Consider the following 28,000-nt stretch of genomic DNA (forward strand, 5'->3'; position numbering starts at 1 on the left):
GGGTCTGTAGTTCTGCAGAAGGTGAGCGTTGCCGTATTTGTATATCGGAATGACCGTAGCAAGCAAGCTTCCAGGATTTGGGAATAGTGGAGGTGGATAATGATTTACGGAAGATAACGGAGAGGTATCTGCTTGTCCAAAGGGAGTTTACTCCTATCTACACAGCAGAATTCTTAGCTGTAGCTTTAGCATTGCGCAAATTGAACCCCTCTCATTCATCAGTAGCTATTATCACCGACTCTATGCTGATCGCTTACAATGTGTAGTGAATCAAAAATTTTGCAAGCGTTATACCTGTTGACGCCGTCTCATTTGCGTTTGCTACATTTAGTTTGGGTGCCTGGGCACAAAGGTTTCTCTTTGAGTTAGTGTGCAAAATCATTAGCAAAGGCTTCCCTGGATGGCCCTTTAGTACCTGCCGCTCCCCCAACCACCTATATCACTGCTGCTAGGTTTAGGAGATTTACAATGATGAATGAGCCATACATCTAGTGTGGCTTCGCATTCTGACTACCACCACCTACTATTCCTATGGAAAGGTAAATTCTGACCAACGCGCAAATGAGAGATTACATTAACAAGGCTACGCTGCCGCATCCAGACCCTAAATTTCTACGCACGTAGGACTGGTTTGGCGCCATCTCCTTTGTGTATACAGTGCGGGGAACCAGAAACAATTGTTCACTTTGTGCTTGCATGCTGACATTTCTCCTCATTAAGAAAAAGGGCGCTCGAGGATCCTTTAAACAAGCTTGGCCTCAGCATGAACGTGCGCGTCTTGCTTTCGTTTGGAGCTTCTACATTGGGGTACAGCTATCAGAATTATTGCACTGCTATGAAAAACATTATCCTTGATTCGAATTGGCTGCCTTCCTAAACCAGTCAATTATAATGATTAATTAGAACACCGAGCAGAATACACATTCCCCTATTTACTTTTTTTTCGAAACTTTTTTTATAATTAGATTTCTCTAAACCGCCCAAGTCTTGGCCGATACTCCACGGTGGGTATGTGCCACTTGTACAGAGGACAATTATCATCATCATTAAACCGACGTTCCGGTGGATAATGGCGCAGCAGTCATCAAAAGCACAGTCGCAAGGCGGAAGCCCCGAGTCCTCGTGGGTCCTCGGCGTTCTGGATCCCTCGCGCCAAGGATCGCCGTCCACATTTCCTTGGTCATGGAGCTCGCTACTCTACCGTCGTCGCAAGCACATACCTGTAATGAAAACAGTCAAGAGGCCGTCCTTGCGATCGCCTGCTTTACTCTGGCCCGTCGTATTCTCTTCTAGTGACCCCCGTGCGAGCGCCCAAAATTGAGTACCGCTTTTCTTCCTTGCGCTCGGCAGCGATGCGGCTTGCCACTACAGGGAGGTGCCGAAGATGGCTCTGGCGGGTGACGGTGGCCGGTGCGCTCTGGCTGTAGATCTCGTAAACGATGCGAATCGTAGCCCAGAAGAACAGCGGCTATCGATGCGCTCGAGTCGCCACAGCACGACTAAATACCGCGTGCTGCCTTGTCGTTCATGTCTGAAGTTTGAATAAGGGTCATATGCTTTAGTGTTGATGGTTTCTGGCGCGTCTCTTGCGGTCTCTTGCGGTAGTCTCTTGCGTACGTCTCTGGCGCCTCTCTTGCGACTTGCGCGTCGGTGACCTGTTGAGCATCTTGCGCGTTTTGTGCGTCTTTGGCGTATGCGAAGGCCACCGATCATGATGACCTCAGCCGTGTTAGTCGCCTTCGCTTCCGTCAGCAAGACCTTACTCAGCTCTGGGGGAACGGTCGCACATTCGGCCAATGACTGTCGTGCACTCGGCTGATGAGAGTGGGGCTCCGGACAGGTCAGGAAGCATCTCTCTACTGTTATCCGTGGACAGGTTGGGCTCCTGAAGCGGCTTGAAGCCTGAAGCCTGAAGACTAAAGGAGCTGACGCCTCCATGTTCCCCGGCGTTGATGAGTTTGGGAGCCGCTTCGCTTACTGATGTGGACGGCAAATGGTCTCGGTCTCTGTCTCTGTGAGTGAAGGTGTGGTGTCGGATGCCGACGCCTCCTTCCTGGGAACGCCGTCCACGCTTCCATTGGTAGGGAAGTCCCACCAGAGTCCACTTCCCACCAGAGCCATTGGCCCAAGGGGCCAGCGTTTCTCGGTAAACATTACGGTTGCATAAGCTGCAGTTGCCGGGAAGCGCGAGAAGCAATCGGGGACCTTTGAATGCTATCGCGTTCCACTCTTAAAGGTGAAGCGTAAGTATCTTCCAAATTGTTTGCTTTGCGATAGCGAGTGAGGCACTGCTGTCTCGGTCAGCTCGCCGACGTATATCTCGAGCTGCTGGCTCTAACGGATATCGTGCACTCGTACTACAGACATAGTCTCCGCTACAAAGGCATCGGATCGTCACTACGAGCTTCTTGCAGGTCGATCTAGCTTCTCGCTTGGACTCTCCAATGTCGACCAACGGCGCCATCCTGTTGTGCGCCACTCTGCTGGTGGCGGGAGTGAACTGCCTGGACAACGACCTCGCCCAGACGCCTCCAATGGGCTGGCTCACGTGGAGCCGGTTCATGTGCAACGAGTGCGCGTTGGGTCGCCACGAGAACTGCCTCACGTGAGTGGTTGCACCAACAGTACAACGTCGTGGGCATTGTTGTCAGTCGACCAGTGTAACCACAAATAAATCAAAGGCTTTTCCATTGTTATTGGGCGCACGAGAGACAGCCTGTCCGCCTGGTATATGTATCTGCCGGCATATTTGTCCCAGTTTGGACCCTTCAGTGACAAGTTGATGCGTTCTAAGAAAAGTGTTTGTACGTAGTACTGATAGGGTAAGACATCGGTGCGCGAATAAATAGTAGTCTTGGGAACCAAACTGTGCGACAGGAGATTCTTTCATTGCCCGTGCTACGCATGAAAATAATAATAATGGCTTCTGGGATTCGAATTCCAAACGTGCGCAGCGGGTTATGAAGGACTCCGTAGGGGGGACCTCCTGAATAATTATGATCACCTGGAGTTCTTCAACGTGCACCCAATGCACGGCGCACGAGCGTTTTTGCGTTCCGCACCCATTGCGATGCGGCATCCGCGGCCAGGATAGAACCCTGGACCTATTGCTCAGCAGGCGCAACGCCATATCCTTTGAGCCACCTCACCGGCTGACTCATGAAACATGACTGTTTTCTGTTTTCTTCGAGAAAGTGTGCACTTTTTATAAGGGCTAATCTTGAACTTGACTACGAGATGAGAAGACAAGCCTCTATGGTTATCATCATATTTTTTTTATGCCGTGACATGCACTACATTCATTGTTATTTATCATTTAGGCCGTTGAATTTAATGTATGCCAAGGTTTGTGTTCTTAGAATATTTACGAATATAAAGATCGCAGCAGATTCGTGTTTTACAGATAGCGTGAATGACCTGCTACTGATTTTAGAGTAAAAACGGAAAGGGTTCAACCAGAAGAGAAACTAACACGCAGGGCTCGGAATCCGCGTTTTTGTCTTACGGGCGTAAGATGGAAACTTGCGCGAAGTTTCTCAGCTATGAATGTAGCCACTCGAAACGTTATCAGATAGTGCGCTATTACGTGAAAGTTGGATAAGTAATGCGTGAAACAGCAGTCCTTCGATGAATCAGGAGGCCCACGTTGTAAGGTTGCGCCGGATGAATGTGCACACAAATCGCGACTCCAGTATTTGCAAGTACACTTCCAGCTCGAAATATGACGACATTTACTGAGGATAACGCTGTTTGCGTTCTATGCAACTCGCTAAGACTGAACCTGTTGACTGATATGCCACACACTGCAGAAGTGCGTGCCAACGAAAGTTCTTGTATTTACAATATAAACGTTAATTTCTAATACGAGTATACTTTACGTATCGTGACAACGGATGGCGCTATTAAATGTACGTTCATGTAAAGGCTGCGTTTGGCCCAGGAGTTTACATGAGGCAGAACTCTTTCGCCTTACGGTGAGAAAAACTGGGAACATTCGTTAAGATAATGTTATGCAAAAGTCGACTAAAGCTGCCTGCATTCAAGAATTTGTCATTATCGCTTAGTCACAAGTCAGTAAAGTAATCAGTAATTTGCTGATATCTACTTCGTATTCATTATTGTTGTCATGCCTCACCTTGTCATATCATGCAAAATGTCGTCGTTGCTTCTTTTCTTGTCTCTGTCTCTTGTACTGATCCTGGGTTACTACACGTGACTCCGTGTGTCAAGAAACGATAAGGCAGAACAACATAAAGACTACATCAAAGCCGACCTAAACTATATGGGTAGCTGCAGTCTGGGCGGTTCAGCCTGCATGGGAATTATGGGAAGTGCATGGATTTGTCTAATATTCGTCCGTCTGGCTTCAAACGGCTCCACGGCCTTGTAAACTTGTCGTTTACAACAAAGTACTGTGTAATTAATAATAAAGCATACGTAATTAAAATTGTCCAACGGCAGGATTCGAAGGCAATACCTCTAGCACAGAATCCCCATACTGAAACCATTACGCCACGGACGTTTTTTTTATTGCATTAGGCCACGGACGCATGCAACGACAAACGGCATAGAACGCTCTTATGAAACTCTTGGCGCGTTTCGACAGGTTGGGCCGCTGTACTTAGTAGTGACTGTACGTGTTCGCAGAATATTCTGCACTTAGAAAAGCATATATCGCTTTGAAATTTAGGATAATGAAGACAGATAAAGCGCAATAAACAAAGCCACAAGAACGTCTGAATCCATAAGTACGAAGATCGAACAAATCCATGTACTTCCCATGATTCACATGCTGGCTGAACGATTGCAGCGCCAGAGTTCCCTCTAGTAATTATTGTACGAAACTATATGGACCTAAGTCAACAACATCTGCCACTCAGATAGTTGCGTAAGCGATAGGTGTTTTAACGTTACGTGGTAAATGTTGTCTGGCATAAGCACTGTCTGCGTATACGTCATTTAGCGCGGCGTAAAAAAGGTTCGCGCACACTTTATGTTACGTCGACTTTACTCAATGTTACCTTTTCATCGCTTACCCTTGCACATTTAAAGCTCGTGTCTGGAGAGCACGTACATCGCTTCCCGTGAGATGAGTCCTCAATCATGCAGCTATCCACGGACAATCGCCAATACTTCTTTGGGTTTGAAATGCCCACAGGTGGCGCGAGCTATGTTTCAGCCATTTTTTTTTTCACAGTGTCTCCGGCCTTCAAATTAGTGTGCCTCTAAATGTCACTGACCTTCTTGAAAGCTTAGCAATGCCCAACCAAAACACACGCATATAAAATGCTCCAGTGCTAGCTCTTTTTTTTTTGTCTTCAGTTAAGTCATCAAATGCGACAAGTTTTTCTTTTTTTGACGATTACGTGAGAATATTTTGTGTCCGTGTTTCAGTTCTGAGCTCATCCTTCAGATGGCAGACAGGATGGTCGAGGATGGGTACCTGGCTGCCGGTTATGAGTACTTGATAATCGATGACTGCTGGAGCCATACCGACAGGGACCGGGAAGGAAAGCTCTTCGCTGACCCTCGCCGGTTCCCTGAAGGAATGAAGAATCTCGTTGAAAAGGTGGGTAACTTATTGTCTTTGCTGAGGCTGAAGTTCAGGACCCGTGCATTCGCTTAGTAGATGTCCAGCACAACTGCGAAAGTACTGATTCCTCGGGATGATTTCCTCACTTTTGCGGTCTTTGTAAAACGCATTTTGATTGTGTGTGTTCAGAAAGTAGCGCTGACCTGGCAGTGGAATTTTGTATCGTTTGAAGAAGACATAAGTTCAGCTAGATTATTAACCCATACAAGAAATGAGCATTCGCATGGCAAAAGAGGATGACAAAACTGAGAGATGACGCCTTGTGATGGCGCCTTGTGATAAGTTTGGTGGGACCTCCTTGGTTGTTTATTATAAAAGAAAACTTATCCGGAAATGAATGGAGACTCGATTTCGCAACTTTCGTAGACTTTTCGTTCAATAATCAAACGTAAGCGGACTAAGTAAAAAACGAGCTGTGTTGCTAGGGGCCCCCTGTTTGAATCCTGCCAACGGATAATTTCATTTATGTTTATTGATTGAAGCCAACGTCTTTTAATGACTTTACCACCACTTTGCCACATCGGGTATGTTTCAAACGTCTTTCCTGGGTCGATGCCGAACGTAATGCACAGCCACGGCAATAAAATTGCGTCATTTTCAGGTTGAACGCTGTTATTGTTTCGCACTTTTAATGTTTAAGTCTGAGAAGGTTTACGATGAAATGCATGCGCTGTCGGTGCCTTGTTTGAGGACATTTGTTTGTGGACTGCCACTCTCAAACTTCTGAGGAATAATTTTGTCAAGAATATAAGACCTGGTATGAGCAACTTTAGTGACATAGAATGATGTGGCAATATAACCCGGACATAGCACATTTCATATAGCATAGTATATCGTATCACACACGTGTACATAAATATATATAGAACCTCACGGTGATGCTGACGGCAAGAATTCACTTGGAGGGTCCATATAAATTACTATCGCAATAAAACGAACTGCTCAAATAAGTGAAAGGCCAGCATGATTTCCTAATTCATGAGGGCTTTACCGGATTCGCGGTTTGGGCACGAAATTAAAGGCGGGAATTAAGAAATTCCCGCAAGAGCTTTAAAGAAGACTACATCAGCTATCTCATTACTCACTTTTCTTCAAAGCCACGTGAAGTTAAGTGACTAACTGTACATAAACTGTCCGTTATCCTAACGCATTCATATAAAATTGTCAATCTTTACTCTAGACATTAAGACAAAAATCATACTGTTGCATCTCTACGAACAGCGAGATATACGCGTACATGTAGCATAAATATACTATCCTCCACTTCTGTATCACTTTGTTTCTCGAGGAGCACAATTTAATGAATCGTCGAAGGGAGGACGGAAGCAGATGTGCCCGAAATTACTTGACAACTATAACCATTGGGCGACGAACAACTAATTTTCGAGACATTGGTGCAGTCCCTGCACGATGTAGAGCTGCGGACTTCTATGGGATTCTGTTTTAGTTTTTTTTACAGCGGAGCCATTTATGGCTATGGTTCTGTGTATTTTTGTTCTGCGTCAACAAAAATATTGGCCGATCCTAGTGATAGTGCAGAAAGGGGCCGATCCTAGTGATAGTGCAGAAAGGGTCGAAGCGCAATGGCACATACCCCTGTGGACTCCAGGTAGTGGGTTCCGGGACCTGCAACGTGCCCTTATCTACCCTTGTAACACCTGCGACTCAAAGTGGTCCTAGGCACTAACGTAAGAACAGATTTTTTATTATGCTATCTACAAAACATCAAAACATGGGGTTACACAACCAAGGATAAAAAGGGATAAAAATGTCTGTATTCTAAAAGGTAGACAAATGGCTAAATATAATAGTTAGTGGTGTTAGTATTATCAAAGGCTAACGCTGTAAAGATGTACGATCAGATCTTAGCCCAAAATGCCGACCCGCGTCGGCCATGTCTACGTTACCACCGCACTCTCCTTGTCGACGTTCCAAGCGCTTGCGTATCTGGTTTCCTTTCCTTCCGCTCTCACGTGGTGGCGGCGCCGTCGAAGCGTCACGCGTGTCTGCGTTCCTAGGGCTCCTCGGTGCGGCGGTCCCTTCGCCCGCGCGAATGTACTTAAAAAACCAGAAAGACAAATTGCCGTTCTCCATATTGAATTTCACATTACTTTCTGTAGTCGTAATGGGAAAGCAGCGTATAGTCCGGACTCCCCAGGAGCAACGCGCGTACGAAGAGCGACGTCCCGCATGCACTAGGCGTTTCGTGCACGATCTTCGTTGGTGGTGTTTGCGGCTCGCCGTCGACGATTGCATTCTCGTCTCCTGCCGTCGCTCTTCGTAGGCGGGTTGCTCCTCGGGAGTCCAGACTGTACGCGAATGTGATTGAATTAGTATAATGATACGTGATATAGTGATACGAAATGTATAGTGATACGAAAATGTGTGTGCGTACCTGTCGTCACGATTACCACCGATCAATCACTAAATGTGTTCGTAATTTTGTTCAGAATGGTGTGTCACCTCTGTGTCGTGCGCTAAACAGCTCCGCCGGTCATCCACCTTCACAGAGTGGAATGACCGATGATTTATTATGTCATGCCGCAAGTCCTCCGAATTGGAAAAAGAAAAAAGCAATACTCATCGAAGTCTTCATTCTTATTGGATTTGTCCACCTTTGCTTCATGTAACATACAGGTTCACCAGAAGGGGCTGAAATTCGGAATCTACGCTGACATAGGTGTGAAGACATGCGGAGGTTTCCCCGGCAGCTACGGACACTATACGACTGATGCTGAAACCTTCGCTGAATGGGGCGTGGATTACGTCAAGGTGGACGGCTGCAACGCGAAGCCTACAGAACTGGACACGTGTGCGTAGAAATCGACTTTACAATTGTCCCTGAAAGGTTGTGTAATATATGTTCTCGACTAGTAACGAGTGCAAAATAGAAATAATCATGTGGAAGGGACGCTTCAGAGAAACAATAAGTGATTTTAGACTGATCAATTATCATTTAAAGGCTACATTCTTGGTAGGTTGCGGTACGCCGCTGGTCAAGAGAAAAGATCAAATTAAACGTAGGTCAAAATTCAATTTTTCTTTAGTTCGCGCCGAAAGCCTAGTGCTGGTACGTCAGTGTGTCGTAACGGATTTAAAGACATTTTCTGATATTTATGCCGATTATAGCGTAGTAAAAGTTTTCCTAAGTTCAACCTTTGGATCCTTTAAAATAGAAGTCCGCCTTTTCCGAAAAAAAGAAATTAACTACGCTCTAGCGCCTGTCCTGTGTTTGACCTCCCTTTTGTGCCGTGTCTCGTGTTTGCGCCTTAAAAATATTTGTCAACTATAGGCCCACCAACTATAGGCCCACAGAAAGTTATTCTAAGCTCTAGCGGTCGCCTGCAAAAACACATGACATCCCGGTGAGCTGGTGCTGGAACTTGAAAGTGGCCTCTTTTGTTGCACCTTTTTTTCCCGGCTCGCCACGCGTAAAAGCCACTGCTTAAGATGAATTGAAGATGAATACTATACTGTCACGTGGTCGTGACGTCAAAGAACACAGTAGCAATACTGTGAACAGGAAAACTAACCTTTATTGGGCGAACCTGTGCCCACAAAACAGGCTACACTTATAGCGCAACGATAGCGGCGAACACGCTCGGCGATCGTCGAAAATCTGCTCAGCGGGTCAAGCGCGTCTGCTTTTATACAGCAGTCGTCGAACGTTCCAGACTAATCGTTGGGACCCGCATGCCTTCTACAAAGTTCTACACCATTCGCGTCAAGCGATGAAATCAGATAACACAAGGTTTGGTGACAACAGACAGTGGATAGAAGCATCGACAATTTTCCAGAAACTTCAGATAAGTGCAGGCGCGTCCCGCGCTGTGCGATAACATTTACTGGGCGGCAAAACGTGTCACCCGGTAAAGATAAGTACACGTGTCAATACGAACATAGATAAAATTACTTTTACTGCGAAGCTGTTTATATGGATCCTGTGCCGTCGTCGGAATTCACTAAAAAGGGGTCACGTGACCCAGCGAAAGAGGAAAAAAAGAACAGGGGCAATGGGTTTCGAGTGACCCCTTTACCCCTGGGAGAATGCTATCTTGTACGCAGACCTTACACGGTTGTCACGCGGTTCTCATTCGGCGACCGAGCCAGATCGGCATCGAATTTATCGACGAGTGATTCCACCCTGCCGCGAAAGAAACAACCGTTATGCTGGTGGTTTGTGGGCAACGAAAAATGCCCAGCTATTGAAACCCGATACTAGGATACTGGATACTAGTGCATTGGGCGCAAGGCCCACCACTGGAGATGCGGGTGCTTCAATCGTTTTGATGATTAGTTGCATTGGCTTGACGATTGACGCGGCAAAACACAGACAGAAACCTTATACGCGCGAAAAAAGAAAAACACTGAAAGAACTCGCAAAAAAAAAAGTGCACTCCTAAAACACGCTCACCATGCGAAGCCCGCAAAAGGGAAAATGAAGTGAGAGGACGGTGGAACAGAATATTTGCGATATAGACTGCTTGCGAAGTTTGATTTGCATAGTGTAACATTCGGTGTAACTAACACAGCTTCGCTGTTCGACCATCTTCACTGCCTGGAGGGGGCGGTAATTTTTGTTTGGCGTCCCTTTAGGTTAGGTTCATAGACCCCACTTCCATGGCGTTGACAAATAGGGCAGTCTTACTGCGAGTAGAGCCCTGTCAACCAAGTGCAAACTCAAAAACAACAGAAAGAGTCGCTACGCCACCGTTAATCTCACGCACCAGCTTCCCGCGACGTCATAGATTCCTATAGCAGGCACGGCGCAGGTCGGTAACTTAAAATATATTAAGTAAACAATCACCCAACAAAAACAACAAGATGCCTCATCGAACAAGGCAATAAATAAAATAATCATTTTAATGCATAATCGGGAAACAAACAAGAAGCAACGCAGAAAACAATACCGGTAAAAATTGCGGCACTAAGCCTGACGAAATATTTTTTTTTATGCATTACAGAAGAGAGTTGGGCTACATGTACAGATTTAACAGGAAATACAGCAGTTTAGCGTGAACAGAAAACATATACATTTCAGCAGATATCTCAATGTACTATATAAGTTCAGTGCAGTGGCGTAGCCAGAAATTTTGTTCGGGGGGGGCTACGCCACTGGCCCCATATATATATATATATATATATATATATATATATATATATATATATATATATATATACATGGGGCCAGTGGCGTAGCCAGAAATTTTGTTGTTGCATTTAAAAGAAAAAGTTTAATTCTAGTGACTACTGGTTTCAAATTTTTTATTTAGGTGGTCAAGTATTTATTAAAAATTGGCCAAGTCGAAAATTTTCAGAAAACGGAGCTATCAAGTTTAAAACTCCGTGACTCAACAATGAAAAATGATATCACAATTCTGTGAATTGCATCTAATAGTACATCTACAGCGGACAAAATGGATATGTTACACATGAATCTCAAAAAAATTTAGTATTGTGGAAATACGGCTTGTGCAGGACCCTTGCACACAACTTAACCAATTCACGTAAGATACAAATTGACATAGCAAACTTGTCCGCTTTGACTGTTATAATAGATGCCGTTTACAGAACCCCAGTGTCTGTTATTCATGCATAGCTATTAGTTTTGTAAACGTCGTGCTTCTATATTTTCAAACATTCGAATTTTTCAAAATATTTTAAACAACATTCAGGCCCTAAATCGAAGTTGTGTTTCCAACAGAACTAGGATTTAACTTTCTCTCTCAAAGGCAACGAATTTCAATAAAAGCGATTAGCAGGATTATCTAAGAAAAGGGTTTCTACGTTTTACAAGTATTTGAATCGGCCGCGTCGGATTGGGTCCGAGCTAAAGCTTCCTCTTAAACAATTTGTCAAGGGATCAAATCCATGAATAATAACTGCATTGTCATTGCCAAAGATGCTGCAAACGAATTCTTGAATGCTACGCACAGTCAAAACAATAAAATATGTATTTTTTTCATAAAAGAATATACTCGTATGTGCCAAAAATATTGCCCAAAATAACTGATATCAATGCTTCCATATTTTTGTCTATTTAAGTAAAGAAAATATCACACGAACTTTAGAACTATATCAGTTCGAAACCAGGAAAGCAGTGCATGCCACTGATATGAAAAATTAAAAGGCAATGAACTGAACAAGTTGAGGTCAAATATGTTAATGAAACTATGTCATTCAAGAACCGTGCTTACATTCTTGTATCTATGCAATGGCCAGTGAAAAATCTCAATGACGCTGTAATTTGTTTTTATGTATTACGCAGAAGCAGCTGTCACCGGTCGTGTATCGTGAGTAATTGCACCGAAATCATTCACAACAGAGGGCACGTATAAAAAGCAGGAATTCTGCAAGATATACGAGGGCAAGTCAAATGAATGTGAGCCAACAACGGGGTACTTCTTTTAAAAGTAGTCTTCATGAGAATTTAGACATTTGTCCCATTGACTAACGAGTCGCGTGATTCCCGTCTTATAAAACTCCTTGGGTTGCTGCTTCAAAAAGTCTGTATCTGGTTCCCTTGAGCTGTTTTTTCGGTTGCCCCAAAATGTAGAAGTCGCAAGGTGACAGGTCTGAGCTGTATGGCGGATGCTGCAGCGTTTCCCACTTGAACTTTGCCAGTTTTGTACTAACCACATAAGCGACGTGGGGACAGGCATTGTCGTGGAACAAGATGACCCCATTCGTCAATTTTCCACGTTGTTCGTTCTTGATTGCGACACACTGCCGTTCTGGCGTTTCACAATATCGGAAACAATTGATAGCCTCTCAAGATTTTGCAAATTCTATCAGTAATGGACCCTGACGACCGAAAGAAAAGTCAACAACACCTTTCCAGCGGAAATGATGGCCTTTGCGTTCTTTGGGCGTGGTAAATTCGAATGTTTCCACTGTAAGCTTTGCCGTCGTGTTTCCGGCTCGTAGAAGTCGCACCAAGGTTCGTCCCCGATCACAATTGCAAACATGAAGTCGTCATCCTCATTGTGATACCCGATCAGATGAGTCAAGGCAGCGCGAAACTTCTCCGTCTTCTCGCTATGGATCAAACTCTTGGGGATCCATTGCTCACCAAAAAGAGCCGATAACCGAGAAGCTCATGAATTAAGGCGTGAACCGAACCGTGACTGATGTTCAGACGGTCTGGCAGTTCATCGATGCTTATCCTCCGTTCTTGTTTCATCAGCTCATGAACCTTTGAAATTGTGTGGGGGGTGATTGCACGATGGTTTTAGCCCGGTCTTGGAATGTCTTTGCAACGTCCTTTAAACCGTTTGCTCCAACGCTTCACAGTGGTAAATAAAATGCCGTGTTCAACGTAAACGGCAGCCATACGGCGATTAATTTCTGTTTCGGAATTTCTGTTTCAGGCTCGTAGTAGTCGCACCAAGGTTCGTCCCCGATCACAATTGCAAACATGAAGTCGTCATCCTCATTGTGATACCCGATCAGATGAGTCAAGGCAGCGCGAAACTTCTCCGTCTTCTCGCTATGGATCAAACTCTTGGGGATCCATTGCTCACCAAAAAGAGCCGATAACCGAGAAGCTCATGAATTAAGGCGTGAACCGAACCGTGACTGATGTTCAGACGGTCTGGCAGTTCATCGATGCTTATCCTCCGTTCTTGTTTCATCAGCTCATGAACCTTTGAAATTGTGTGGGGGGTGATTGCACGATGGTTTTAGCCCGGTCTTGGAATGTCTTTGCAACGTCCTTTAAACCGTTTGCTCCAACGCTTCACAGTGGTCAATGAAATGCCGTGTTCAACGTAAACGGCAGCCATACGGCGATTAATTTCTGTTTCGGAAACACCTTTAGCTGTCAAAAACTTCGCGACACCAAGCTGTTCAACTTTTGAAGTGTCCATTATGTGACGCAACCATATTCAACCCAGTGTATGAGAGCATTAAAGAACATTTATCTTCACACCTGCGTGTCACTTTTGTAAATGAGACATGCCGTTCTCCTACGCGCATGCCTCGCAGATAATGAACCGAACCATCATTGCGCGGTTAGGGTATGCGCACTTTCATTTGACTCACCCTCGTACATTAGAAATGCAAAGATACAATGGGATATACAAATGTGAAAATACGGCTTGATAAAGGACAAAAAAGTGTCACTGGAAACATAGTTCACTGCATGTATACACAAAACATCGCAACAAGATATTTAAGTATACGTATAAGTCTCCAATGAGTCTTTGTATGTAAGAAAAAGTAACTGTATGTAATGCGTCAAACAAGGCAAATAAACATGTTGCACAATCATAGATTCACAGAATCCTAGATTCCGCCCCCATTCCATCCACTCCCCCCGATGTATTGCGCGCGACGGAAGGCGGCGCGCTTGCTCCCCGCTTTTCTCCTTTGCGCACACAAGACAGCCGCCATCGTCGGCTCACCCATTCCACCTCCCCCCCTACGCTTTCACTCGCACATACAGCATGCAGCGCGTGGTCACGATTTTATCACCCTTGGACTTTATACGAAACAAGAGGGCGACGGCGACGGCAGGAATGCGCCTGGAGTGTCCATGTAATTGCTTTCGCAATAAGACAATAAACGTATCCTGCAACTGAAGCGTCCAGTCGCCCATTATTTTCCGCAAAAGAAGTATCAAAATCGAACTTTCACCATGCGACAATTCGCTGCGCCGCAACAATGTATTTTTTTTCTGTGGGGCGGAGGCACCGAAATGGAAAAAAACGCATAGGAAAGTATGTTGGCCAGAATCGAATGCCTACATCGGGCACTTAATGGGGCTACAGAATAAATACCGAAGAAAACATGAGACGATTAGCCCACTGAGAACCATACGCATATTGCTCAGTATCCTACTCCGGCGAAACAAGACTTTCCGGAAAGGTTCCGCGCAAGGAACGCGGTGCAATCCTTCGAGTCCCCACAGTGATGGCGGCGAGCGACCATTGGTTTTTTTTTTTCTCGTCTGTTAGCCAGAAAGCTTCCAAAACTCTGTCAGGTGAAAATCCACTCGCCAAGAGCAAACCGAACGCCCACCGAAGTGCACCGCGCGGTGGTCGGGGCCGTACGAGAAAAACTATGCTCTGGCTCGCTCTGGCAGCCCGCGGGTAGGGTAGCGAGAACAAAGAAAAATTGAAGAGGCTCAATGTGTTCTCGGCGAATAAAAGTCAAAGTTGAAAAAATAAACAAGAACGTAGTTACTTTGGCTGGCTTTAGTGTCTTGACATAGTTGTTCTGGCGTAGGTTAAAAAAGTGTTTATATTTTTTTATGTGACATGACGGCACAAATGAACCACCCCAACACATCGTCTCATTGGACTTCACTGCGTGCTTTGTCAACTCGTCTGCTAGTGTGTTGATTTGGCTTGTCTCGTTGTATGTTCCGATGTAAGACTTTAGAAAAGTCAATGGACCTTTGGCCTCAAATGTTTATAACAACATTAAACCCACAAAGTTCCGCAATTGAAAATTTAAAGCACAACTTTGGAAATGTCAATGCAAGTTTCACATCAAGAGCTTATGAGATTTATACCCATAAAGTTTCGCAATTTATATTCATGCGCTCCATAGATTCCGTGGCCTCAGTGAGATGCCGCAGCGAGCCCGCTCACCATCAAAGCGCCCTTGAAACATTGTGCTCGGATGGGACTGCTTGGCGTTATGTGACTGCCGGTGTATGGGCGTTGCCACGAAATCCAGCCCGAGTTCGCAATCTTCGCCGTTAAATGTCTTTTCGAGCGTCAAAAAGACATTCTAGACAAAATCCAGAGTGATTTCCGGCGCCGGGGGTCGCTTTGATTGGCGGTGCATGGACAGCACGAAAAAATTTCGGGGGGGGGGGGGCTGAAGCCCCATAAGCCCCCCCCCCCCCCCCCTGGCTACGCCCCTGGTTCAGTGCATGAGTAAAAATATATTGCGACATACACATTCATGTTCAGTACTGAATACGTAGCAAAGTACATCGAATCAATCAATTCTTTTTATTTTCACATAAAACGGTTGATTGACATAAACTTACGTACACACACACACACACACACACACACACACACACACACACACACACACACACACACACACACACACATATATATATATATATATATATATATATATATCAAATGCGATTCTAGATACATCAAGCTGCTTTGCTGACGCAATGGCGATGGGCAATCTCGACTTGTCTGAGGAACACGTGAGTAAAGAAACTGGTCTGTCTTACAAAGAATGTCGCAGTTTCACCCGAAAGGTGTAACAGTGATTGCGATAGCAAATTAGTAGATAGCTATACGAAGTAAGGCTAGTGGAAGTTTCGGCCATATAAAGTTGTAAACATTCACTTACTACATAGTTAATGAGCATGGTGTCCCGCGAGCACAGGTAAGCGTGAACACATCTCACTCGAGGAACGCGGAAACTCGCTGTTAAAGCGCTGAAGTGAGGTATGCGGCAGAAGCAGCGAGCGAATTGACCTTCGCCCTGCCTCTCGCTTCAACGCGAACTAAGCGTAGAAAGCACAGCGCACTTTGTCTACCATCGGCTACCAGCACCGGCGCACTTTGTCCACATCGCAGATGTCTTTGAAGATGACGCCCGCGTGACAGCGTTCTTTGTCCACATGGCAAATCGCTTTCAAGATAAGGCGCCCGTGTTTCCATGCTAAAATGTGTGCGTATGAATTCAGTTTACTAAGCTTCAAGCACAAAAGTAGATGAGATACTACGGAGCTGGATAAGATACTCGGTTTTAAATTTTGTAAGAGCTCACGAAATTAAGGATATAAAGGCTTTCGTCGCGGATGTTAAAGATCTCTTACTCTCTGCCGCATTCAGAATTGCTAACCTGTATTCGCAGTTGCATTGACGAGTATGGCGCCATTACGTTTAGTACGGAAGCGGTTACACCCATTGAAAGTTCTTTTAGACTTGCTTAGATTTTATTTGTCGTTAACGCTTTTTAAAACAATGGCGCCCTGTATTTGCAGAAACAAGGAGTGTGTATAGGTACTTGCCTAGCACCAATGCTAAGTAATCTGCTTTTAGCCAAAACAAACAGGGACTGGTCAGAGCGCCTTCACAAATCTAACGTTGTAAAAATATTTAGGTATGTTGATGACTTTTCAGAGTTTATTGGCTGTAGATCTGATTGTATTACTAATCAATGTGCTTCCGTTTTTACCTCTATTCGTGAATGTCTTAACACATTGAAGTGACCTTTCAAATGCCATATGACGGAGGAATTAAATTCCTCGGCCTTAATTTTGTGCTACCCGCCGTGGTTGCTTAGTGGCTATGGTGTTGGACTGCTAAGCACGAGGTCGCGGGATCGAATCCCGGCCACAGCGGCCGCATTTCGATGTGGGCGAAATACGAATACACCCGTGTACTTAGATTTATGTGCAGGGTAAAGAACCCCAGGTGGTCGAAATTTCCGGAGTCCCCCACTACGGCGTGCCTCATAATCAGAAAGTGGTTTTGGCACGTAAAACCCCATAACGTAATGTAATGTAATTTTGTGCTCACTGATAACAAAACATGCTGGTGTTACGAGTCTAGGACAAATAAGCCACTTTTAAAACTTCATTCCGCGCATACTAAACTTGTGAAGAAGGAAATCGCGAAGATGTGCTTCAGTGAAGCGCTGAAGCCATGCCAGCAGAAAATGCACGATAGGTTGGGACGGCAATTCTTAAGTTTAAGCGGTGCTGAATACCCGAGCCTCGTGCCCGTGTCAGTTGCAGAAGGATTGCTTAAGAAAGCGCAGAAGAAAGGTTCCGATCAGGTAGATCGTACAAGCACCAACATAAACAAAAGAACGATTGCTGTCATCCCCTACATACAATGCTTCTGGCACAGATTAAAAAAATAAAAGATTGCTGGAAGGAGTGACATCAACTTTATTTTTTCGGCGCCTAATAAATCGGTAAACCTGTGTAGGAACACAAGCTCAGAACGAATGACACACAGCGCATGCGAAAAGAAGCATAAAAACAAATTCATTGAATGTATCGCATGTGTTGCATACCGCGTCTTCTAACGTGTGGAAAGTCCAAGATTCGTCAAAATGGTAAATGTATAAATATTAGGCTACGAGAACACAATAACGAAGTAAAAAACGTGGCTGCTCACGGTTTGCTTGCCCTCCATTGCCAAAGATGCAACACAAAACCCGTATTTAAAGCAACTGTTATCATGAGTAGAGACAAGTGAGAGATAAAACGCTTGATAATGGAAGATAGAAACAAACATTTGGTGATGCATGCGTCAGCAAGCCATGAATTTCTTTATCGACAAAAGAGCTCGATTATCTTTGTTCGCGAGTAACGCATACCTGTCTAACAATCGTAGAAGGGAAAATGGCTGCGCCCTCCCTTTCTTTTTTTTGGTTTGGTTTTCATGTTTACCGAGCTATTTACACGTGTCGTATGATGTTTCGAAGGTATAAATAGCAACGAGAACTGGAAATAAATCTGTTGCTGAAAGTTAGCGCTGTATGGTGGTCAAATGTGCCTTCCGGTTGTCCCTGTCGTTCAGCTTGCGCAAGTAGAAATTAGGAAATTGCTGGTGCAAGACAGGGGTAATTGGTGATCTGTGCGAGAGGCCTCCGTCTTGGCAGTGGACATAAAGAGATGATGATGATGACGACGACGACGACGATGAAGACGGCGAATGGCTCTTATATGTTAGTTCGGCTGTTCTATTGGGGTTAAATAGTCCAGAGCACACATTTCAATTCAGTATAGGTGCATTTGCTTTGAATGCATCTATTTTTCTTCCTGCCAACCATTTATTATAAACATCCATGGCCAGCTTATGCCACATGAGCAAGAAAACGTGCCTTATATAATCGATAAATTCTCAGATGTGTGGCCTAGCGTTGGAACACTGTGTTGACAATGCCTGTTTATCGAAATATATGGCAGCCTTTGAGTTGCAATGCGTCATCGCGAACATTTTCACATAGTGAATATTAAGGCGTACAGTAATATATTGTGAAATGCGCTTTGCACAGTGTACCCCCAAATGGGAGAGGCTCTGCGCTCAACAGGACGCGACATGGTGTACTCTTGCGAGTGGCCCTTGTACCAACTCGTCGCCGGTATACTGGTAAGACTTGCTCACTGATTAAAGTGTGAGCCTCTAAAATATGGAACCAAACTCCTGCGTATACATTTTGGCGGACGCACTTGGCAGTGTCAGCAGTGTCTAGTTTGTAAACTTAATTTTTAATCCTTGTCATTAATAACGCCTATGGTTACAAATAGAAAATAAATTTCCTATATGTTCATGTTATAATGCTTAATCACTTCGATAGCACCGTAGTATTGCCGTCACTGCCGCGAAGGCGTCCCTCCCATATAGCTTTGCGCGCACTAGATATATCGCACTACGGCTGTGCACGTCACATCTGTAAAGAATATTTATAGTCTACAAATATATGATATAGTGTCTAAAGATTAGTACGTTTCATTACTGTGCGTAGATTATAGTTTACAAGAGTGAACACTTTGTGAAAATGCTGGGAGCGCTAGATATATGTTGAAGTTCTGAACTTTCTTGCAGTGGTACCTTTTAGACTCGTGGTCTGCTTCTTTTGCTTCCAGCCTGACTACAAGAACATATCCAAGAACTGCAACTTGTGGAGGAACTACTTTGATGTAAACTACACCTGGGAGAACGTTTATAATATAATTAACTTCGAAGCATCTATTCAAGACCTTGTCACGAATGTGTCTGGGCCTGGTGCTTGGACAGATCCTGATATGGTAAGCTGCATGCATCGTCAGGTTTGCCGAAGGTGGGTCGTGCGGGTGCGTTAACGTGACAGCCCTTTAAAGCGAATAGCTTTCTTTGGCTTTTGCGCCCGTTCGCGTAGTCAGCGGCGGCCGGCCTTTTCTATGCTGAAGGCGCGTGCTCTCTCGTAGCCAAAGAGCAACGGAGTTGCGACGCGTTCACTGTGGCACCGTGAGGTGCTTCCGCGCAAGATCTCTGCGGCGCCTGACGGTTTAAAGGTCGTGGTCGGTCATGGCGCTGTGTCGCGCTTCTCCGCCACCAGGGCTGACGCTTTCGCGGCGCGTTCGTCGCCGAAGTTCGGTGAGCGTCTCTTGTACAGGGATGCGCAGTTTCGTTTTGCCGGCTCGCCGCAATTTAGGCACACCTACGCAGTGCGTGCCAGCTGCACGACCTTAGAGCGATTGATAGCAGATGTATCTGGCTTTCGTGGAGTAAACGAACGGATCAGGAAACGTAGGTGCGCAGCCGTTGTCGTGCTATCGTCGCCATGCTGTCGACATTCCGTTGTCGCCACGCTGTCATGATTCTGTACCACTGTCAAGACGCCATCTTAGTGGAGCTGCCGGTTCCAAAACAAGCGGAAGATAATTTGTGTCGCCATAATCAAACACCATTATCGACGTAAGGAGCATAATTCGGAAGTATTGCTAGGGTATGCAAATCATTGATGCGGTTGGCATAAGGCCTACTTTGAGAATGATCTGCTGTGGTTTATGCAGTTTCTTTCCTTTTATTTGTTGTGTGTGTGTGCGCGGGGTGGGGGGGGGGGGCGGAGAGGTGCTTTTCATTGGCTTGAGCTTGCCATAACTCTTCGCCATTCGTTCTCGTCGTGACACGTTCACAGGTTTTCTTAAAAACAACGCCGTAGTGATACAGCAAAGGAATCACTCAACAAAATTCAACAGAAATCATCGACGATGAGTGTCAATGCAAACGAAGAGCGGAACGCATTTAGAAAGATATTCGCTTTATTAGAGGAATGATGTGCCTGAAGGCGCATATCTGTTGCAGTGAGGATATCTACGCAGCGTTTGTTGCTTCATTGCGTAATTCTGCAGAGGACAGCGCCGTTAACCAGAACATCTGTAGCGGTAGCGTAGGTGACTGCACATATAATTTCAATCGCAAGCAATACGTGTGTTATTTCCATTCTCTTGCGCTTCTGCTAGAGGGAGAAAAGGACGCTCTCGCACGTACTTGGCGCTCTTGTATCGGTGGCGAAATTCAGACCACCACCAAGCATTACAAAAATGTACGGAAGAGCCAAAGTAATATATTCGCTTCAATACATTGCGGTTTGCACCGATGTCGTAACGATGCCTGCTTGATAACCGTCACTTCCGGTGGGACGCGTACATTCACCTTCGATTGACGCGTGGTAAATGTTCATTAACCCCAGAGTCAAGAAGTGTTGGCGTCATGATTTATACACGCATCCTTTAGTAAACGCACGTGACGTGCGACGCATGGAAGGGGTAACCACGTCTTTAAATGTAGGAGGCTCGGCCGCGTGATACATAAATCCGCGTCGTACAACGTGTTTGCTATACGGTCTTGGAGGGGCGCTGTGATTCGACACAATGCAGAGAGCGCAAAGTGGTGAGAGTTGCGCCTAGGTCCGCTATCTGGTGCGCCATAAGTTAAAGGTATCCAGGAAAGTCACTCCTCTTGACTGCAGGAGAGACGCTAGCCCTAGCGGCGACAGTGCCCTGTCATTCACTTCACGTCGTTGCGTGGCAGCAACTCGAGTTTTTAATAGTTCAAAAAAAGGTGTTGAGTATGCAGCGCCACAACAGATCCCCGTACTTACGGAAGATGTACCCTCCTATACAAATGTGCACCCTTTGGGGTGCATATTTGCCACACAACGATAATCGTCATCTGTTTTGCTTGCGTTTCCTTCCTTGAAAACTCTGCGCTTGCTACATTCCTGTCGAGAATGCTCTGTCATGCTGATAACGGGCATGCCTTTGGTGACTTGGAAGTACCGGGCTCTCCGTGTTGAAGAAAGGAAATGCGGACAAGACGGATGGCGATTATCGTTGCGTGGTAAGAGGGTGTAATTTTGCTTAAGACTGTAATAACTGGCTTATGCAGCTTCACTGTTCTTTGACATGCACTCTACACTCTTAGAAAAATTTACACCCTTTGGGGCTTATCTTGTCCCACAACAAAAATCGTCATCCGTCTTGCCCGCGTTTCCTTTCTCTAAGGTGGCGAGCCCGGTACTTCCCAGTCACGAACGGCATGCGCGTTATCAGTGTGACGCAGCATTCTCGACAGGAAAGTAGCGAGCGCCGGGTTTTCAGGAAAGGAAACGCAAGCGTGGCAGATGACGATTATTGTTGTGGGACAAATTTACACCCCAAAGGGTGCAACAGTTTTAATAGTGTAAAAAATGTGTGCACCTTTTGGCGTGTATATCTGCCACACAACAATAATCGTCATCTGCCTTGCGGTTGTTTCCTTTCTTGAAAACGCCGCGCCCGCTACATTCCTGTCGGCAATGCTGTGTCATGCTGATAACACGCATGCCGTTCGTTACTGGGAAGTACTGGGCTCGCAGCGTTAAAGAAAGGAAATGCGGACAAGACAGATGACGTTTATTGTTGTGTGGCACGGCAAGACTCAAAGGGTGTAAACTTAGTGTGTATGCGTTGCTCAGATAGGCATACGTCTGCGCAGTTCTTTTTTTTTTTTTGCTCAAACCTATTAACACGTCTCCGCGTGCAGTTCATAACTTCATGCACTTTTCGTATCATTTTGCTCAAGCTATGTAGATTCCCATCAGAGTGTCGAACCGGAATTTATTTCGTTCCAGTTTGCGTTCCGATTTAACCAAAGCGGTTTAGTCCCGTTTCAACTGCGGAGCAAAAAAAAAAAAAAATAAAGAATGCTGTTCAGACTGATTCAAACCAGTTTATATTCGTTTGCATAACCGAATAATATTTACTCGAAAACAGCATAAACTTATTTTCTACAGAAACTTGACGGTGCTCTAGAGCTGCACAATAATGAAAAAGAAAGAAAGACATGCGTGCTTTCATTCAAGCCGCCGATAGATGCAAAAATAGTTACGCCGGTCCAACGGAGGTGTCCTACCGAACAACTAAATGGCGCGTGTACAAAAATGTTTAACGTCGACTCAACGAGGTCACAAGGAATTAGGCTGATGTCCGATGGCCGTAGAGGGGCGAGTGGTGATGGAAGGTGTATGCACAGAGAAGCACGACACAGTAAATGCACTTAAGGATTCTATACCTCTTGTGGTGTCACAGTGAGACATGCCCCTTTCCGAGGAAAGACCAAGAATTGGCCCATATGCAGTATCACCTACCAAACTGGCCAAGAATAGATCATCCAAGTATAATAAATTTAAAAGAAGTCAAACAAGGACCTAAAACTTATTCGGAAGTATCTTTGCTTTAAAGATGCCTAAAATCCGACGTTGTTGTTGCAGGTTTTATGTCATGATTTGTTTTACTACGCAGAACAAAGATGCGCTCATTGGCACTAATTTACATGTGAAAATTTCTCAACAAGTTATTATATAAGATGGGGCAACCGGTGGCAAATACACAGCTGCCCAGGAAGTGCGTAGGTGAAGTGACTTTAGTTCGTGAAGTGACTTTAGTACTCACGATGGGAATGCGTTACGTTATTTACCCACGCCAATAACACCCTCGACATTTATTTGCCCCACAGAACAATCTGAGGTAACCAATGTTTTTATGAAACTTAAAAAAAGTAAAAGCGAAGACATTGATGGCATAAAAATGGAGCCGGTTATTTTTGTCATCTATTTATTGGTACCTTGTTTGACCCATATATATAATCTTGTTTTATACACAGGCCTGTTCATCAGCGTATGAAAAAGGCCAAGGTCGCGGTACTTTACAGAAGTGGCAACAGAAACGAAATGAGTAATTACAGATATCGGTATTGCCAATTTTTTCAATGGCTCTGGAAAAAATTATTTTCACTAGATTTTCAAAATTTTTGGACATGCATTCTGCGATTACAGCGGCACAATACGGTTTCAGGTCAGGTGTATCGACAGAGACAGCACTTCTACAGCAGAAAGAGATCATACTCGGCAACATTGAAGCAAGAAAGCTCACACTAGGCGTATTCGTAGATTTTACAAAGCGTTTGATAGGAATGATCACCAAACATTGCCAGAAAAATTGCCATATTATGGCATCACAGACATTGCACTTGACTTAATAAGGAGCTATCTTAGCTATCGGTACCAGTGTGTGTTAATAAATAGGGAAATATCTATGCCCCCCAAAATTAAACGTGGTGTACCGCAGGGAAGTATATTAGGCCCTCTTTTATTTTACCTGTGTATTAATGATATTGTAAACATAGATTGATCAATAACATACATTATCTGTGCAAATGACACGAGCTTATTTTTTACAGGAACAAACGTAGATGAGTTGATTCAAGCAGCTAATGAAACTTTACACTAATTATCCGAATGGTCTTGTCGTAATTCATTACAAATCAACAGGTCTAAAACCAAGGTCGTTCTTTTCCGCGCGAAAGGAACGGCTTGCAAGTACTCGCATAAACAGCTCCTAAATAATTTTGAGATTGAACTTTCAGGGACTGCCAAAACATTAGGTATTATCTCTCATCAACATATGCTGTGGAATTCTCACATTGAAGAGTTATGTATTAAGCTAAGAAAAGCCCTAGGTATGCTAAGGAGGTGTCAGTCGTTTCTGCTGGTTCCCCAGAAACTTCATAATTTTAATGCGCTTTTTAGTTCCTACCTGCGCTACTGCCAGTTGGTATGGACATCTGGAACTCAAACGTCAAAGAAAAAGTTATATACACTTCAAAAGTGTGCTTTGCGGGCTGTTGCAGATTTAGGCTATAGAGATCATACATCTCATGTATTTATTAAGTTTAAGGGTTTAAAATTTAGTGTTACCTATGAACATCAATTGTTGTTGTCGTTGAGGTCTGAAATTCGCAGAAATAGGCTAAACTTAAGAGCTTTAGCGCATTTACGGCCGAACATTTCATTGCGTCCCACTAGAAACTCTTAACACTGGCACATTCCCCGAACACGAACGAATTACGGTCTCCAAATGTTAAAATTCACCATTCCACACGTACTCAATACGTTCAAGCTTACAGAAGATCCCTTACATGTCCTTTCGGGAAGGGAGCTATTCAACATGTTCACATAATCCGCTACAAGCCTACAAATATTCTGTCGAAATAAAGCACTCCTTTCTGTTTACAGTATGTCTTATTGTCATGTTACCTTGCAGTAATTTTCTTGTCATTGGTTTTGGCTTTTGGTGCGTGAATGATTGATGTACTTGTAGTCACCCAAGGGCGCATATAATTATGTCTACTTGACAATTATCGGACAAGTTTTATTTTGCTTATTTTTCTATCATACGTTAAGACTGTATGAAGTGTGCTGTGCTGTCGTTCTGCTGCCTTGTACGGATGGGAGGTGCGGCTAGTCAAGCTGCATCAGCGCAGCTTTTTTCCCACTTTCCACGCCACAAATGTTCTGTGTAAAACACAATGTACTGTTGGTGGTGAAATAAACTTCAACTTCCGCTTCAAGTGTAAAAAAAAAAATATTAAAAATCATACATGTCGTTGAGTATCACACCCTCGTCCATTAAGAAACCTGCGGGCTTTAGGGATTCACATCAGCCGACATTATAGTTATACAACATTTTTGTCGTGATTTCGTATTTATATAGGCGAAATGCAGCTGTTCTCAGTGGCAGCGTTTCTTTTCCCTCCTACATTCAGTTTTGGCCCACTTCAGGCACCGTATCCCGCGAAATATGACCACCACCACACACGACCCTCCCATTACACGTTCAGATCTACGATAACCATAGAGTCGGCATCACATACTGAGAGGGGATGTGGTACCCGTTTAATAAAAATAAACATTTTCAACACCAATCCAGAATGCACTTGGGTTGAAATATCACATTGTCAAAGCACTCCTCAAAACCAATTACTCATTTCTATCGGATCTACACTTGTATTTACATAACAATGCTACCAAAATTAGCGACCGCCCAGCTGAATCAATTCTTAACTGGATACTAATTGACGGTCATCAATCTCAAACATTCAGAAGTTTATTATTAACATTCTTGCATCCCGACCCGAGATGTTGAATATCGTACTATAGCTGTCCTATTACTTCTGAAATCACAGGAAGCTCGTGTGCGTTTACAACTGAAGTAGCATATTTGAGCCATAATTGCAGATAATGCATGAATGAAAAGCTGCAGTGAAAGCGCCTACGCCGACATGAACCGAAAACTCATTTTCTCTTTTCGGTTTCACTTTGCAAGTCAAAAAAAGAAATTAACCTTCCGGTTTTGTTCCGGTTCACGCAATAATAACGTGTTATTACGATTTTTGGTTTTCAGTTCATTTCCACTTCAATACCCTGATACCTTTACAAATGCTGCATTAATTCCATCAGAAAAATAAGAAAAAAGCACGAAATTATAGGACTGCATACGGAAGAATGAGGCATTGTCAATACTTAAAGCAATTTGCAGCGAAAGTCCATCACTATAAAGCGTGTTTATTGATTTATCGCTTTCCAGCTCGTTATTGGAAACTTCGGTTTGACAATTCAGCTACAACGTGCACACATGGCCTACTGGGCCATCATGGCTGCACCGCTGATCATGTCCAATGACCTCAGAGACATTGCACCGGAATCGAAAGACCTGTTACTTAACAAGTTCATCATCGCCATCGACCAAGATCCGCTTGGACTGATGGGAAGGCGCATCTATAAGGTGAGTACACGTGAAGGTATTTATCATATTTGTGTTGTGACTCTGCGGAAGTGGCCATTGACAACGCACTGCGGTATTTCTGCGATACAGATACCAAAGAAATCAAACAATCTGTTGCAATATACGAAGGTATCATCATGCTAAAGGCACCCTTCTGCCATTATAGGTTTCGTTCACTTTAGAATACTTAACTATTGCCAGATTTCTGCCCTGAAATTCTCATATATAGAGCATAACTTGGTTACTTACGGTGTCTGTGACACTTTGCTCTTCAACCCTCCCCGAGCGTACTTTCTTCTATTCTGATGATATTTTGACGATGATGATTATAATTTGATCGTGATGATTATGATGATTGATGATGATATGAATTACGTATCCACGTACATGATTTACATCATGTTTATGCTCCACTTGTTTGTGAGAAACTCAACTTTAAAGGTGCTCCTGCCCACTTGCTGTGCGTTCTGATTTCCAGTGTCATAATCTCGGTAAGTGACTATCAGACTTAGCCAATTTAATCTGTACAATCACCACACTAGTATGACTTTTAGAAACCTTTCTCAGCACTGGCTCCCGTGTACATTCCTTATCTAAGGCCATCGCTTGCTTGGTCATCTGTGTGCGTAGGTTAATTTCATGCTGTTTCACAACTGAACATGGTATTTACATTTACTGTTGCACTTCGCCAGAGTAACTTTCTGATCAGCGATCACTTTTATTTTAGTACGCACCAGAGGGAAAGTATTCGTATGGACGCATATCCATTTCGAAAACTAAGCGCAGAAACACATAAAAGACGTAAGCAAAACACGCAGCACGAGCGCTGATTGTAAAACGAAAGTTTGTTTTAGAGGCGTGCCTTCAAGTATGTACAAGAAAGAAGTTGACGTTGTGTCACATGTCGTCAAAATTGTAAAAGAAGATCAGGCACATTCGTCAACGTAGCTAAAACAAAATGAAGCAAGGAGATATCATAATGGAAAAGCATGTGAGTGTCATCCCTCACCAAGATGTAACGATAGGTATTTCTCACTACGTACTACAGAGGGTTGGCTGGTTTTTCTTCCCTTTAATATTATGCTATTGCTATCTTGTGCGTGCTTTAGATCCGTTCATTTAGCCGTAGACAGGTATACTCAATTTGTCTGATAATTAAATTCAGAGACAAACGCAAGTACAGTTAAAATAAAAAAAATGTTAGCGCGTTTCCGCAATAAATCACCGATGCGTAGTCAGCGCTTGCGTGACACCCTTCTTTATGTCTTTGCTTCTGCGCTTAATATTTTGCGTTAATATGCACCAATTTGCCAAGCCTCGCTCTTCACACTATCTCTGTGCATCCTTTCGTCGTTTTCCTCAGGGCAACAACCTCGACATCTGGGCTCGCTGGGTGACTCCGGAACTCGCCGACAGAAAGCTGTCCCTGGCCGTCCTGTTGTACAACACGAAAGTCCTCGGTGGCCCCGTCCAGGCCTCCGTCTCGCTCAAAAGCCTCGGCCTGGACAGTCCTACGGGCTACCTCGTCACCGATCTCATCCGCAACAATACCGTCGTCGGAAAGTTTTATCCAGAGCACAGTATCAACGCTACGATTGCGCCCATGGACGTTTTCTTCTTTAAGGCTACCGTACTTAGTGGCATGCACGACACAGTTTTATAAGCAATTTGTTGTTCGAACTGAGTACTTCTCCGAGCTCTCAATTCAAATTACGTGACTGTAAGCTGAGAGCACTGCACACAATGTATGCTTGAGTGTTGTGAAGGTAAAACATTTGTAAGTGTCTGCAATCGATTAAATATCTATAATTTGATTA

General features: G+C 44.3%; 2 protein-coding genes across 6 annotated transcripts in view; one reads left to right on the top strand and one right to left on the bottom strand.

Moving 5' to 3' along the window:
• The window catches only part of LOC135917503 (uncharacterized), a 321,200-nt gene that overhangs the window by 56,028 nt on the left and 237,172 nt on the right, over positions 1 to 28,000 (bottom strand). The gene's annotated exons all lie outside the window — the stretch shown is intronic.
• Positions 1,066 to 28,000, top strand: LOC135917521 (alpha-galactosidase A-like). Of its 2 annotated transcripts, none has more exons than XM_070535148.1 (8): positions 1,066 to 1,222; positions 2,415 to 2,605; positions 5,395 to 5,569; positions 8,231 to 8,405; positions 18,590 to 18,684; positions 19,182 to 19,343; positions 25,986 to 26,183; positions 27,547 to 28,000. In XM_070535148.1, the coding sequence occupies exons 1-8, from the start codon at positions 1,070 to 1,072 to the stop codon at positions 27,844 to 27,846; spliced, it is 1,449 nt and encodes a 482-aa protein (XP_070391249.1). In that variant the 5' UTR covers positions 1,066 to 1,069; the 3' UTR covers positions 27,847 to 28,000. The 2 variants fall into 2 exon arrangements, with proteins under 2 accessions (XP_070391249.1, XP_070391250.1); XM_070535149.1 differs by lacking the exon at positions 1,066 to 1,222 and adding an exon at positions 1,272 to 2,243.

Source organism: Dermacentor albipictus, chromosome 3 (assembly GCF_038994185.2).
Source record: "Dermacentor albipictus isolate Rhodes 1998 colony chromosome 3, USDA_Dalb.pri_finalv2, whole genome shotgun sequence".
Lineage (NCBI taxonomy): Eukaryota > Metazoa > Arthropoda > Arachnida > Ixodida > Ixodidae > Dermacentor > Dermacentor albipictus.